At 41.3% G+C, this 13,772-nt stretch overlaps 3 protein-coding genes across 4 annotated transcripts in view; 1 reads left to right on the top strand and 2 right to left on the bottom strand.

The window, feature by feature from the left end:
* Positions 1-13,772, top strand: part of LOC127907379 (uncharacterized) — a 149,714-nt gene that overhangs the window by 73,690 nt on the left and 62,252 nt on the right. The window lies entirely within an intron of this gene.
* Positions 5,879-9,654, bottom strand: barhl1a (BarH-like homeobox 1a). The gene is made up of 3 exons (XM_035787486.2): positions 9,021-9,654; positions 7,775-7,988; positions 5,879-7,294 (listed from the first exon to the last, which is right to left on the bottom strand). The coding sequence occupies exons 1-3, from the start codon at positions 9,460-9,462 to the stop codon at positions 7,015-7,017; spliced, it is 936 nt and encodes a 311-aa protein (XP_035643379.1). The 5' UTR covers positions 9,463-9,654; the 3' UTR covers positions 5,879-7,014.
* Positions 11,322-13,772, bottom strand: part of cfap77 (cilia and flagella associated protein 77) — a 77,005-nt gene continuing 74,554 nt past the window's right edge. For both annotated transcript variants that reach the window (XM_035786380.2, XM_035786381.2), the window contains exons 6-7: positions 13,611-13,712; positions 11,322-11,984 (exon numbers count right to left, since the gene is read on the bottom strand). In XM_035786380.2, coding sequence (XP_035642273.1) covers positions 11,862-11,984; positions 13,611-13,712 — 225 coding nt within the window. In that variant the 3' untranslated portion in view covers positions 11,322-11,861. The remainder of the gene's footprint in view (positions 11,985-13,610; positions 13,713-13,772) is intronic.

Raw genomic sequence — 13,772 nt, 5'->3', positions numbered from 1 at the left:
AGGCACAGATCTGAGGAAGGGTACCAAAACATTTCTGCAGCATTGAAGGTCCCCAAGAACACAGTGGCCTCCACAATTCTTAAATGGAAGAAGTTTGGAACCACCAATACTCTTCCAAGAGCTGGGCGCCCTGCCAACTGAGCAATCGGAGGAGAAGGGCCTTGGTCGGGAGGTGACCAAGAACCAGATGGCCTCTCTGACAGAGCTCTAGTGTTCCTCTGTGGAGATGGGAGAACCTTCCAGAAAGACCACTATCTCTGCAGCACATCAACAATCAGGCTTTTTTTAATGCAGGCCTTTATCCAACCTGACAGAGCTTTAGAGGATCTGCAGAGAAGAATGGGAGAAACTCCCCAAATAATGTGTGCCAAGTTTGTGCGTCATACCCAAGAAGACTCGAAGGCTGTAATCGCTGCCAAAGGTGCTTCAACAAAGTACTTAGTAAACGGTAAGAATACTTATTTAAATGTGATATTTCCGGGTTTTTACATATTTGCCAACTTTTAAATAACTATTTTTGCTTTGTCATTATAGGGTATTGTGTGTAGATTGGTGAAAAACGAACTTAATCCCTTTTAGAATAAGGCTGTAACATAACAAAATGTGGAAAAACTCCAAGGGTCTGAATACTTTCTGAATGCATTGTATATTGTTTTTAATTAAATCAATTATAGTAGTAGCAAGCTATCAAGGTTGACCTGTCCTCATGTTAATGCTCTCTTTTTCGAACTGAACAGAACGTAGGCTAGTCCACACGCAAGATTTTTAGGACAAGGCATAATCCAAAATTATTTTCGGGAAGAAACCTTTGACTCCTGAACTGCCACCGTAGGCCTACACAGCACAGCCGTTTGTTAGGAAGCACACACAATTTTTTGATCAGCAAGAGGAGAGCAGGCCGGGGCCCAGGGTTCTAATGTCCATTGCCGTGTGTAATGCAGCCTAGTTTTATTTACACCATCCCAGCAGCCATCTTAGAAATATAACTTTACTCTTTGTTTCTCCAAGCAGGCACTTTGTAGTCTATAGGCTATGGATATTTTGATTGAAACCACACTAAATAGCCTATAGGCGCACTTGATATTGCGCACCCAGCGGAGAATCAGAGATCAAATCAACTTTTATTGATTACATACACATGTTTAGCAGATGTTAATGTGAGTGTAGCGAAATGCTTGTCCTTCTAGTTCTGACTATAAAGGAATTAATAAGAACATGTACATATAAATGGATGGGTGTACGGCATAGGCAAGATTGTATAGAGTACAGTATATTCATATGAGATGAGTAATGTAGGATTTGTAAACATTATATAAAGTGGCATTGTTTAAAGTTACTACTGATACTTTTATTACATCTAATTATTAAAGTGGCTAGAGATGAGTCAGTATGTTGGCAGCAGCCATTCAATGTTAGTGATGGCTGTTTAACAGTCTGATGGCTTTGAGATAGAAGCTGTTTTTCAGTCTCTCAGTCCCAGCTTTGATGCACCTGTACTGACCTCGCCTTCTGGATGATAGCGGGGTGAACAGGCAGTGGCTTGGGTGGTTGTTGTCCTTGATGATCTTTTTGGCCTTCCTGTGACATTGGGTGGTGTAGGTTTCATGGAGGGAAGGTAGTTTTCCCCCGGTGATGCGTTGTGCAGACCTCACTACCCTCTGGAGAGCCGTACAATTGTGGGCGGAGCAGTTGCTGTACCAGGCGGTGAAACAGCCCGACAGGATGCTCTCGAATGTGCATCTGTAAAAGTTTGAGGGGTTTTGGTGACAAGCCAAATTTCTTCAGCCTCCTGAGCTTGAAGAGGCACTGTTGCGCCTTCTTCACCGCACTGTCTGTGTGGGTGGACCATTTCAGTGTGTCCGTGAATACGCTGAGGAACTTAACTTTCCACCTTCTCCAGTACTGTCCTGTTGGTGTGGATAGGGGGGGTGCACCCTCTGCTGTTTCCTGAAGTCCACGATCATCTCCTTTGTTTTGTTGGCATTGAGTGTGAGTTTATTTTCCTGACCCCACACTGAGGGCCCTCACCTCGTCATTGTTGGTAATCAAGCCTACCACTGTAGTGTCGTCTGCAAACGTTATGATTGAGCTGGAGGCATGCATGGCCACACAGTCATGGGTGCACAGGGAGTACAGGATAGGACTGAGAACGCACCCTTGTGAGACCCCAGTGTTGAGGATCAGCGGGGTGGAGATGTTTCCTACCCTCACCACCTGGGTGCGGCCTTCAGATAGTCCAGGACCCTGTTGCACAGGGCGGGGTCAAGACCCAGGGTCTCAAGCTTAATGACGATTTGAAGGGTACTATGGTGTTAAATACTGATCTGTAATCGATGAACAGCATTCTTACATGGGTATTCCTCTTTTCCAGATGGGTTAGGGTAGTGTGCAGTGTGATTGCGTCATCTGTGGACCTATTGGGGCGATAAGCAAATTGGAGTGGGTCTAGGGTGTAGGGTGGAGGTGATATGATCCTTGACTAGTCTCTCAAAGCACTTCATGATGACTGAATTGAGTGCTACGGGGGCGATAGTCATTTAGCTCAGTTACCTTAGCTTTCTTGGGAACAGGAACAATGGTGGCCCTCTTTAAGCATGTGGGAACAGCAGACTGGGATAGGGATTGATTATGTCCATAATCACACCAGCCAGCTGGTCTGAGCATGGTCTGAGCATGCTCTGAGGACGCGGCTAGGGATGCTGTCTGGGCCGACAGCCTTCGAGGGTTAACATGTTTAAATGTTTTACTCACGTTGGCTGCAGTGAAGAAGAGCCCTCACAGCAGATTGTGGTATCGGGCCGTGTCAGTGGCACTGTATTGTCCTCAAAGCGAGCAGAGAAGTTGTTTAGTTTGTCTGGGAGCAAGACGTCGGTATCCGCGACGGAGCTGGTTTTCGTTTTGTAATCCATGATTGACTAGACCTTGCCACATACGTCTCGTGTCTGAACTGTTGAATTGCGACTTTACTTTGTCTCTATTCTGACGCTAAACTTGATTGGGGCATCGGGTTAATCTCCCTCTTAATTAGCAAGTAATTCTAAAACACTAAGAAATGTTGATATTTAATCGATTACAAATTACATGACCCTCCCCTGGACTAGATTTAGAAAATACTAAACCCTCCCCTTGACTGAAATTGATAAAGCACAACCCTCCCCCATTTTCCTCCAAGTACCCATTATGTACATTTTGATCCATTCCAATTTGTTCACTTCTAACCAAAACACATTGTCTTTTTGTTTTAATTTCACAAGTTTGGTTGGCTTGAATTTCACCAATCACCAAGTAGAGTAGCTTTCGAGCCGGGTTGAGGAGTCAGGAGTGTTGTGTGCGTCGCCGCTGTCCTGTCCCAGTCTCTCCACGGTCATATCGGGCCGTACGTATCGGCTGGTCACCAGCTGTTATCGCATTTTGGCCAAGAGCCCAAGACACCATCACCAGCACTTTGGGGGGAGTCATTGATAATCACTCATTCAATATTTTGTTGACTAATTGTTAGGCAAATCTATTGTTGACAAATAATGTCAGCTGTTCAGATGGTCTGCCACAACATTAGTTATAGCCTACAACTACTGCCATATTGACAATTCGTTTTAAGCAATTACAAGTGGGTTTGTAACTATTGATTAGACCTACAGTTGATGTCGGAAGTTTACATACACCTTAGCCAAATACATTTAACCGTTTTTCACAGTTAATGACATTTAATCAGTAAAAAGTCCCTGCCTTAGCTTAGGTCAGTTAGGATCGCCACTTTATTTTAAGAATGTGAAATGTCAGAATAATAGTGATGATTTATTTCAGTTTGTATGTCTTTCATCACATTCCCAGTGGGTCAGAAGTTTACATACTAATAGAGTGTATTTGGTAGCATTGCCTTTAAATTGTTTAACTTGGGTCAAATGTTTTGGGTAGCCTTCCACAAGCAGTTTGGTGAATTTTGGCCCATTCCTCCTGACAGAGCTGGTGTAACTGAGTCAGTTTTGTAGGCCTCCTTGCTCGCACACGCTTTTTCAGTTCTGCCCCCACATTTTCTATAGGATTGTGGTCAGGGCTTTGTGATGGCCACTCCAATACCTTGCCTTTGTTGTCCTTATAAGCCATTTTGCCACAACTTTGGAAGTATGCTTGGGGTCATTGTCCATTTGGAAGACCCATTAGCGACTAAGCTTTAACTTCCTACTGATGTCTTGAGATGTTGCTTCAATATATCCACTTCATTTTCCCTCATGATGCCATCTATTTTGTAAAGTGCACCAGTCCCTCCTGCAGCAAAGCACGCCCACAACCGTGCTTCACGGTTGGGATGGTATTCTTCGGCTTGCAAGCCTCCCCCTTTTTCCTCCCAACATAACGATAGTCATTATGGCCAAAAGGTTATATTTTTGTTTCATTAGACCAGAGGACATTTTTCCAAAAAGTACGATCTTTGTCCCCATGTGCAGTTGCAGACCGTAGTCTGGCTTTTTATGGCAGTTTTGAAGCAGTGGCTTCTTCCTCGTTGAGGGGCCTTTCAGGTTATGTCGATATAGGACTTGTTTTACTGTGGATATAGATATTTTTGTACCTATGTCCTCCAGCATCTTCACAAAGTCCTTTGCTGTTGTTCTGGGATTGATTTGCACTTTTCGCACCAAAGTACATTCATCTCTAGGAGACAGAACACGTCTCCTTCCTTAGCGGTATGATGGCTGCATGGTCCCATGGTGTTTATACTTGCGTACTATTGTTTGTACAGATGAACATGGTACCTTCAGGTGTTTGGAAATTGCTACCAAGGATGAACCAGACTTGTGGATGTCTACAATCTTTTTTCTGAGGTCTTGGCTGATTTCATTTGATTTTCCCATGATATCAAGCAAAGAGGCACAGAATTTGAAGGTAGGCCTTGAAATACATCCACAGGTACACCTCCAATTGACTCTTTATTATTTCAATTAGCCTATCAGAAGCATCTAAAGCCATGACATAATTTTCTGGTATTTTCCAAGCTGTTTAAAGGCACAGTCAACTTAGTGTATGTAAACGTTTGACCTACTGGAATTGTGATACAGTGAAATAATCTGTATGTAAACAAGTGTTGGAAAAATTACTTGTGTCATGCACAAATTAGATGTCCTAACCGACTTGCCAAAACTATAGTTTGCTAATTAACAAGAAATGTGTGGAGTGGTTGAAAAATTAGTTTTAAAGAGCCCAACCTAAGTGTATGTAAACTTCCGACTTCAACTGTATTTCTATGGGATTACTTTAATTCTCTGTGTGGTTTAGAAATGAACAAGAATTTTGTAAAGTTTCAACTCTCAACCAAGTGCATTTTAGATTTGAACACTTGATTGGAATTGGAATTAGATTTTGTGTAACTTAAATCAAGTGTAAAATGCAGGCTATAGGTAGCCTTCTGCAAAACATACATTTTGACCAAATCTGAAATTAATTTGACAGCTAATTGTCTTATTCACCTAGATTTTTATTTGTAGGCTCTATTTTAAGAGTTATGTTTGTCAACACACCATTCCCGACCGTTCCCACTTAATTTGACTTACAATAAAAGGGCATTATCATTTTCACAATTTCACAGTATTATTCCAACAGTGTGTGTATGTGTGTGTGTGTGTGTGTGTGTGGGTATATGTGTGTGTGTGTGGGTATATATGTATATATATGGATGGATGGATCGATATATATATATATATATAAAGAGAAGTTGTTTTTGACTGCATTGGGCCTTTATTAAAGATAATTTAGTTGTATGTTTAGAGATGAAAGAGGAGAGTGTGCTGAAGCAGAAGGTTGCTGGTTAGAATGTCCTAGCGACAAGGTGAAAAATCTTCTGTGCCCTTGAGCAAGGCACTAAACGCTAATTTGCTCCAGGGCCTCCTTACTACTATGGCTGACCATGTAAAACAACACATTTCACAGCACCTATTTGGGGTTGTTTTGTGCACCAGAGGCAGCGGCTAGACTGCTAGACCACCCTCGGCCACGTTTTGCTTTCATTTCTAATGATTCCTTAATTTAATTTAAACCTTATAGAGGCCAGTGTGCAATTATGTGCCCATTGATTGGCTAACATGACTCCCTGTCAAAATAAAAGTTAAACAGGTCTAATAAAATAAAAACTTAGTCTAGGCTGACTGTAACTAAATCTTCTTTCGACCACATATTTTGAGTGAAGGGTAATTTTTGTAGAACGTATTTATACATTTAAAAAACGTAAATACATCCCCATGTTTTGGCTTTAACTGGGATAGGATACTTTGAAACAACCACATGACATTACGCGAACAATTTCAAATAAGACTACATCTTTCATCTTCAAAAAGTTTCACTGTTGCCCCATATTGGTCGTCCAATTTGAGCGAAACGAAAAGTGAATGTCATAATTGAATTAAATGCTAAAGATAAATCTGGAATGTAGGTCCCCACATCTCCATTATTTGCAATTATCATGGACATATATATTGTTATAAACATGGGCTATAACCACGTGTTTATTTTGGTTTTGTTTGAATATAGCCCAGTTATTCTCTAAAAACAGTATCGCTTAAACGTTACAGATTGCGTGATCGAAATGTAAAGCTAATTTCTGATGGGGGCCGACATGCAGCGTTTATCGTGGAAGCAGTATACGCAAATGTGGGAAGATTGCCTTTGCCAGCTCTAACGCATAATTTCAGCAGAACAAATGTAATTCAGACCCAAATTTGTGCTAACACAAAATATCATTTTGGCCTCAATCCAATAATTCCACGTTGATAAAAGAGCCTATTCGTCAGCCTAAAAAAAATATGAAGGCCCGCTCTGAAACACACCATGTTAAATTAGCCTACACATTGGCCTACAAACATGTTTATTTGTCATTTTTCCCCCTAAAGCCAAACTGTAAACTACATTTCACAAATATCGACCCAAATAAAAGTTTCGACTTTCAAAGTCATGTAATTTTGTTCATGTGCAGTCCCATTTGTTTGTCAGCGAGGAGCTTGCGTGGCTGCTGACAGCTATGTCCGTTCATCGATGTGTAGGTCGAGGGAGGACCCCAGATAGAGAGGAGAGCGGCTCCCCGCCTCCCTGAAGACCATGGAGGAGGATTCGTGGAAACAGCGGACGCTGGATAGGTGGTGGTGCCGAGGGTCCTCTGTACAGATATAAGCCCGCTGCGGTATCTTGGGTCGAAACCAGACGTTGTGAGTAAAAATATGGCGAGGGAAACATTCTTTGAAGAGTCGAGTAGTTGCCAGCTTCGGCCAACAATTCCAGTCCAACCGCGGTCTGGCGCTTCCATTTCGTTCTAAAACGAAAAAGAAAAATTAGGGTTTAGAGAACAAAATCAAGCTATAGGTACAATTTATTGGCCATCGTTATCTGCAATTATAACAAAGCAGGAGGAAATAGAATTGGATGTTACCCAGAATATTACATAGGCCTAATTTACTCACCCAACAGACCTGTTTATTAAATAAACAATGTAGCTACATTAGGGGGAAAATATGTACAATCTCCTCACAGTTGACAGCCATTTTATGGGTAAATAATAATTATATCAATTGTGTAATAACAGCGCGCCACTTAAATTATTGATACAGAATGCAGTAATTGATTATTCATGTGTTGTCTGTAATTGTGTTACGTGTAATTTCTTCACAACGATATGGGAGGACTTAGTCAAAACTATATGTTTGTAATAACATATTTTTGAGTGGCTGAATCCAATAACTAGGCCTACTTATATTAATTACAAATTACGGTTTCGATCTGTCTTGCAACTCACCGTCTGTTCTGGTACCAAGTTTTGACCTGAGTGTCGCTGAGGTTGAGCGAAGCTGCCAACTCCATTCTGTCCTGCACACTCAGATATTTCTGCCTTTCGAAGCTGCGCTCGAGCTGGGCCAGCTGGTGATCACTGAAAGCGGTTCGAGCTTTCCGGGGCTTCTTCATTCGAGACGACGGACTGTCTCTGCTGCTGTCCATGTCACGGTCTCGCGCTAAAATTAATGAACATGTATTTACAATTAGATACATCACCAAAATATAACCAGAATCATAAAGGATATAATTTTGACCTGCACATTTTCCGGTTGGCCTAAATAATAATAATAATAATATATGCCATTTAGCAGATCATGGTTATGATTGGACAGGGATTTCGAAGGCTATAGGCCTATAACTGCCACATAAAATATATCGGTTGTTTCCATGGTTATTGCACAGTGGATATGTGAAGCGCGAAAACTGGTTTTTATATGGGCGGATCTGATTCTCAGGGAGTACAATAATCCAGTTAATTGATTCACAAGGGATGGAAACCAGTCAACTGACTGGCGCGACTTCACAGGACCGTGGATAAACCCGAAATATAGAGCTGACAAATTGCAGACAATCCCCGAACAATTGGATGTATCGGTGGAAGATAAACCAACTAGAGAGAGACAATCTGATATACGAAACACCACTCATCCATGAAATGAAAACCAGTCATATGCATTTTTAGGCCCCCTACATTTATATTGGTCAATGTAAGGATGAGATGATGGTTTGACGCACACACTTTCAGGTTGATCACAAATAAGGAATAATATTAAAGTGGCCTATAATAGTCCTAGTCAAATTACATTAGTATTATCATATTTATGTTAGCTGCAACCATCGTCAATTAACCACGCTGGATACATTGTTTACCCTTAAAGGCCTTATTGAACAAATCATCATATAGGACTATTTGGATTTTTTCTGTTTGCATTTTCAAAGTAAGTGGCTTTAAAGGCAGTTAAATGGGCGCGCAATTGTATTTTGTCATATAAATACTAATGTATAGAAAGTCGGCCCATATGCCTAATGTCTTCATATAATTGATTAACTAATATCATAGCTTAGTTATTTTAATGAACGTTTTTTTTCTTTAATTTATAAGACATTCGGCTATTTATAGGCCAATCATAATTTGAAAATTCTTAAAATAGCCGTCTATATGAGCGAATAACTCAAGTAATAAATAACTGTCAAGTAATAAAGCTTACCTTTGTATTCATTTTCCGAGGACGAGTTGCTGTGGATTTTATCCATAAAGTCGTCCGCTATTTTGGACTCAAAATGCTCGGAGTCTGGCATGGGATGTTCATGACTCTTGTATGGGGCACATGCTGCAAGTGGTTTGTTACAGTCTGCAAGAATATCCCGAATAAGAAAAGATGATGCGACTGTCCGTGGCTGGGGCAGTTGCCCATGCTGTAGCGAGGACTCCAGTGCAAAATCGTGTCTGTGCATTGCATCTTCGACAGACTCCAGTCGCGGGGAGAGGGGAGATGAGCAGCCGCTTTCCAGGACGGACCTCGGGTTTAACTTCAGTGGAGACCGGCATTTTTCGATCGAACTGTCTCCTTTCAAAAAGTGTGGGCTTGCTGGTCTGTGAAACAGCAGAGAGTCAACACCAAAACTCGACCCGTTTGTGGAGACCTCCATGATAAATATGAACAGGGCAACTGGGTAATTTCGTACTGTTAAACTACAATTTGAGACCAAGTCAACTGTCCAGTTGGAAAATCCCGAAACAAATTTGACCAGGCAATTTGTTTTTATCCACTTTCCGTCATTAGGCCTACGCGTTTTACTGCAGCGTTTCTGTAGAAATATATGTATATGTTCTGAAAACGACACTGTATGCTATCCCCCAAAAAAAAAAAATATCCTTGGTTAATAATAGCCTAATTCCACATGTTTTGTAGAGTAAACTTCCCCTGTAAGGGAAGGACCTCAACCAGTTAGCGAGTTCATTTCAGCACCAGTCTTAAAGTCCATGCAGTCTGCAGTCACGTCTTGCCTTTGAGGAAACCGGGAGATACTGACGACACGAACAAACATGATGGGTTTACTGGTACTGTATATGGTTGATGTTGTGGCCCCAAGCAAACATAAAATAATACACAAAGTCCCCTAGTGACCCTGTTCACAACTAAAGCACAATTGTCAGCTTTTAAAGGTGTCTCTGACAATGCCCTGAGCCCATTGGCTCAGAGGTTTTGGTGATAACTGAGGGGAGGAGGAGTGGGGGAAGGGTGGATTCACCCTGTTTCATCTCACCCCTCATTACTGTAAATATGATACAGATATTTGGCCTGGGCATCATAAATGATATCTCCTGTACAGATATTTTCCACACTGATTCATAACACCTTTACCAACGCTGGCAATAGTCCTCTGGTAACCTAGATGTAGCTTTTCCTTGGTAATCCATGTCTAACCGGGTTGTTTATTTTTTCACTTCTTGCCACTGCAGAAATATGTATTTCAATGTGTACATATTCATATTTGTTGAATTGGCATGTTAGGTGTAGGTATAATGGGGGGTTCGTTAATGCCGGTTCTTCCCAGTCTGATATTTAAGGAGATGTAGCAGATGAGGATCTATGAAACTCACTCCTTAGCCTGCAGTTGCGCAACAGGTTAGAATGCTTCAAGAGGCCTGACATGTGTATTTGTGAGGCAGAGGTCCTGAGTTTCTCATCTTGGTATGAGCTGGCTCGGGAGAAAGCGGTATGGCTTAGCAAGCAGCGTGACGCCCTTTATAATATTGCTTTGACCTGGATCTGCAGTTGTGCTCAGCTCATCTACTGGGGTTGCTGTGGAGCGAGTTTGGGAGTGTCAGCTATATGTATTGAACAAAAATAAATACGCAACATGTAAAGTGTTGGTTTCATGAGATGAAATAACACAATGCCACAGATGTCTCAAGTTTTGAAAGAGTGTGCAATTGGCATGCTGTCTGCAGGAATGTCCACCAGAGCTGTTGCCAGAGAATGTAATGTTAACTTTTCTACCATAAACCGTTTTATGTTGCTTTAGAGAATATGGCTGTACTTCCAACCAGCCTCAAAACTGCAGACCACGTGTAACCACGCCAGCCCAGGACCTCCACACCCGGCTTCTTCACCTGCGGGATCATCTGAGCCCAGCCAGCCGGACAGCTGATGAAACTGAGGCGTATGTCTGTCTGTCTAATAGTCCTTTTTGTGTGGAAAAACTAATTCTGATAACTAATTTTGATTCCCAGGTGAGTGGGCCTATGCCCTCCCAGGCCCACTCATGGCTGCGCCACTGCCCAGTCATTAAATCTATAGATTAGGGCCTATTTAATTTTTTTCAAATGACTGATTTCCTTACATGTACAGTAAATCAGTAAAATCAATGATATTGTTGCATGTTGCTTTTTTGTTCAGTATACATATAGTATTGTACCATATGTATAGGTTGTGGTTTTCCTTATATTATGCAAATTAACATAGAAAACATATTCTTTTCAATGTAGGCAAACAAACAGAAAATTGAATATATGAATTTATTGAAATAAATGACCCTAAATCAGTCTGACTTTTCCATTAAATGTTTTATACTTGGAACACAACCCGAGAAAAAGATTTATAGCCAAGCTATGACCTAATAACAAACAGTGAAAAGTGAAGCAATATTAGCATATTTGAATAACTTAAAATATTTTTCCTGGAACACATATTCATAGCATTTGAGTTTAAAACTTTACCTTCTCGCTGAGTTATAGTCGCTGTAGTCTACAAACATTATATTACAAATCCTTGTGGTGGTAACAGTGTAAGTCCGGCCGGAAGTACAATATCTGTTTTTTTTTGCCAACAAACTCTAAGTACAATCTGTAATTGAGGAGTTGTAGAAATCAGTAAAATCCCATGATAATAATATTGTCAGTATGAGTATATATATATATATATATATATATATATAGGTTGATTGCATCTGAGAGCAATTTGATTAAGGCTGGTTGAAAAATAAGACTTTGCCCCCCTACTCCCTACCCCAACAGTTACTACAGACTCTTCTCTATGTATGTTTTAGCCCACAGTGTAGGTTCCCTGGCCCAGCTGTCCTGTTCGTGCCACTGAGTCTGAGAAGTGTGCATTGAAGGCCTTCTTTCTAGCATATGGATCCCGGAAGGTGTCCAGAGCTGGGCCAACCTGCAGGTAAGAGATGAACAGTGATGGTGAGTTTGGCTTGTAAATAGATATGACATGGTTAGTTTGACCAGGTTTATATAGAGATATGTTATGGTGAGTTTGACTTGGCCCAGTCAATGTTTTATATAGAGATATGTAGGAAAGTCTTGTGTATATGACTCTGGGCTCTTCGATCAATCCATCCTGTCAGATAGGGCTCAACACTGGAAACAAAATGAAAGGGACCTGCCATGTGGATTAACTCCAATGTGTGAGTACCACTGAAAGATGTGATGGAGAGTTTGAGGAGCACATCCAATGCATCTCCACTGGCTCTTCTCACTCTTTCCTCCAGGCATTTAGATTTCTGTGTATGGATTGTGGAAGAGCACTGTATAAAATACATTTAGAATTTGGAATAAAAGTTGTTCTCAGATATGGACTGCCAGTTAATCCTGTAAGTACACACTTTTTTCTTACATTTGACATGTTGCAAATCGCTTGTAAGATGCTTCAAATACAGAGAAAACAGCTCCTATCAGTTCCCTTATCAAATCTACCAGCAAGAAAATAGTACAGTAACTTTTTGCCTGTGTCATTTGTTTATTTAAATATTTACTTATTTATTATGTTGTCTTTGTTTGGTAAGAAATCATGTATCCTGTGGAACCATAGTATCTTATTGAAACGGGGAAGAAAAAACAAGCGATTCAACAAAGATAGAATTGAGAGAAGCAAAATAAAAAAATGACAACACAAACAAACAAATGATGAGCAGATGAAACGCGGAGCACGCCGGAAAAGTCAGGGATGCAAATGTCGAACTCAGAGCAATCAGAAATGCTACTTGACAGAAAATACTGAGGATTGTTTAGTATTTTATAGGGTTAACATTCGCCTTTCACCGTCAGCTGTCAGACAAAGACTTTAGTGGTACGCGGGCCGCCAAAATAAACCTTAAATCGCCTCATTAAAGCTGACCGGCATAGAAAGCAGACTTCGCCACCAGGCAGCACGCCACCCCATTTTGTGTGTGTAATTTGCACCAAAAACATATATGCAGGAATGGGAAAAGATTGGGAAAGTAAAGTTAGGTGGGGAAGACTGTGTGTGTGTGTGTGTGTGTGTGTGGATCGTTAGCGTGGCAAGAGGCTGATTCCCCTATAATTGGAAGCAGTGGCCATTGTCAATGGAGTATTTCCATTGCCTTACTGACAGGTAGAGCTGTCACAATGATGGCCTACTTGTCAGTGTAAAACACCACTAAAAACACATCACTTTTGATTTAATTGGAGGCCTCTGCTAGCCATGAAGTAGGTGAGTGAGGGAGATCACTGAGGGTGTGTGGGTCTACGTGTGCCTGTGTGTTGTAAATGAAGGTGAGGGAATCTTACATTTTGACTATAAACATCCCCTAAGGCAGTCTATTCTTTATTCTGCTCCCCTTCCCTATTTTGCCTTCCATTCCTCACTGATTCCCTATGGACTGTGTGTAGAAATGCCTTCAGGAGACCAGGATACACCTCTCTCACTCACTCACACAGGCACGCACGGTAATAGAACTACAATAATACTGGTTAGGTTGTCTAGGCTGGAGTGTTGGTGACCCTGTAGCTGTGCTGTGGTGTTACTGTACTGGGCTTTTACCTGCTGGAAGCGGGGAAGCTTCCACAGCGGGGCGGACTCGGGCATCGACCGACTCTTCCTCAACAGAGTTGTCCGTGTCTCCTGGATGCGGCCCAGCTTAGGCTGCAATGATAGCCACGGTAGAAGAGAAATGGACATACATAGAACATATAAATACTTATT

Source organism: Oncorhynchus keta, chromosome 14 (genome assembly GCF_023373465.1).
Source record: "Oncorhynchus keta strain PuntledgeMale-10-30-2019 chromosome 14, Oket_V2, whole genome shotgun sequence".
In the NCBI taxonomy this organism is placed as follows: Eukaryota; Metazoa; Chordata; class Actinopteri; order Salmoniformes; family Salmonidae; genus Oncorhynchus; species Oncorhynchus keta.
This window is presented reverse-complemented; position numbering and strand designations above follow the sequence as displayed.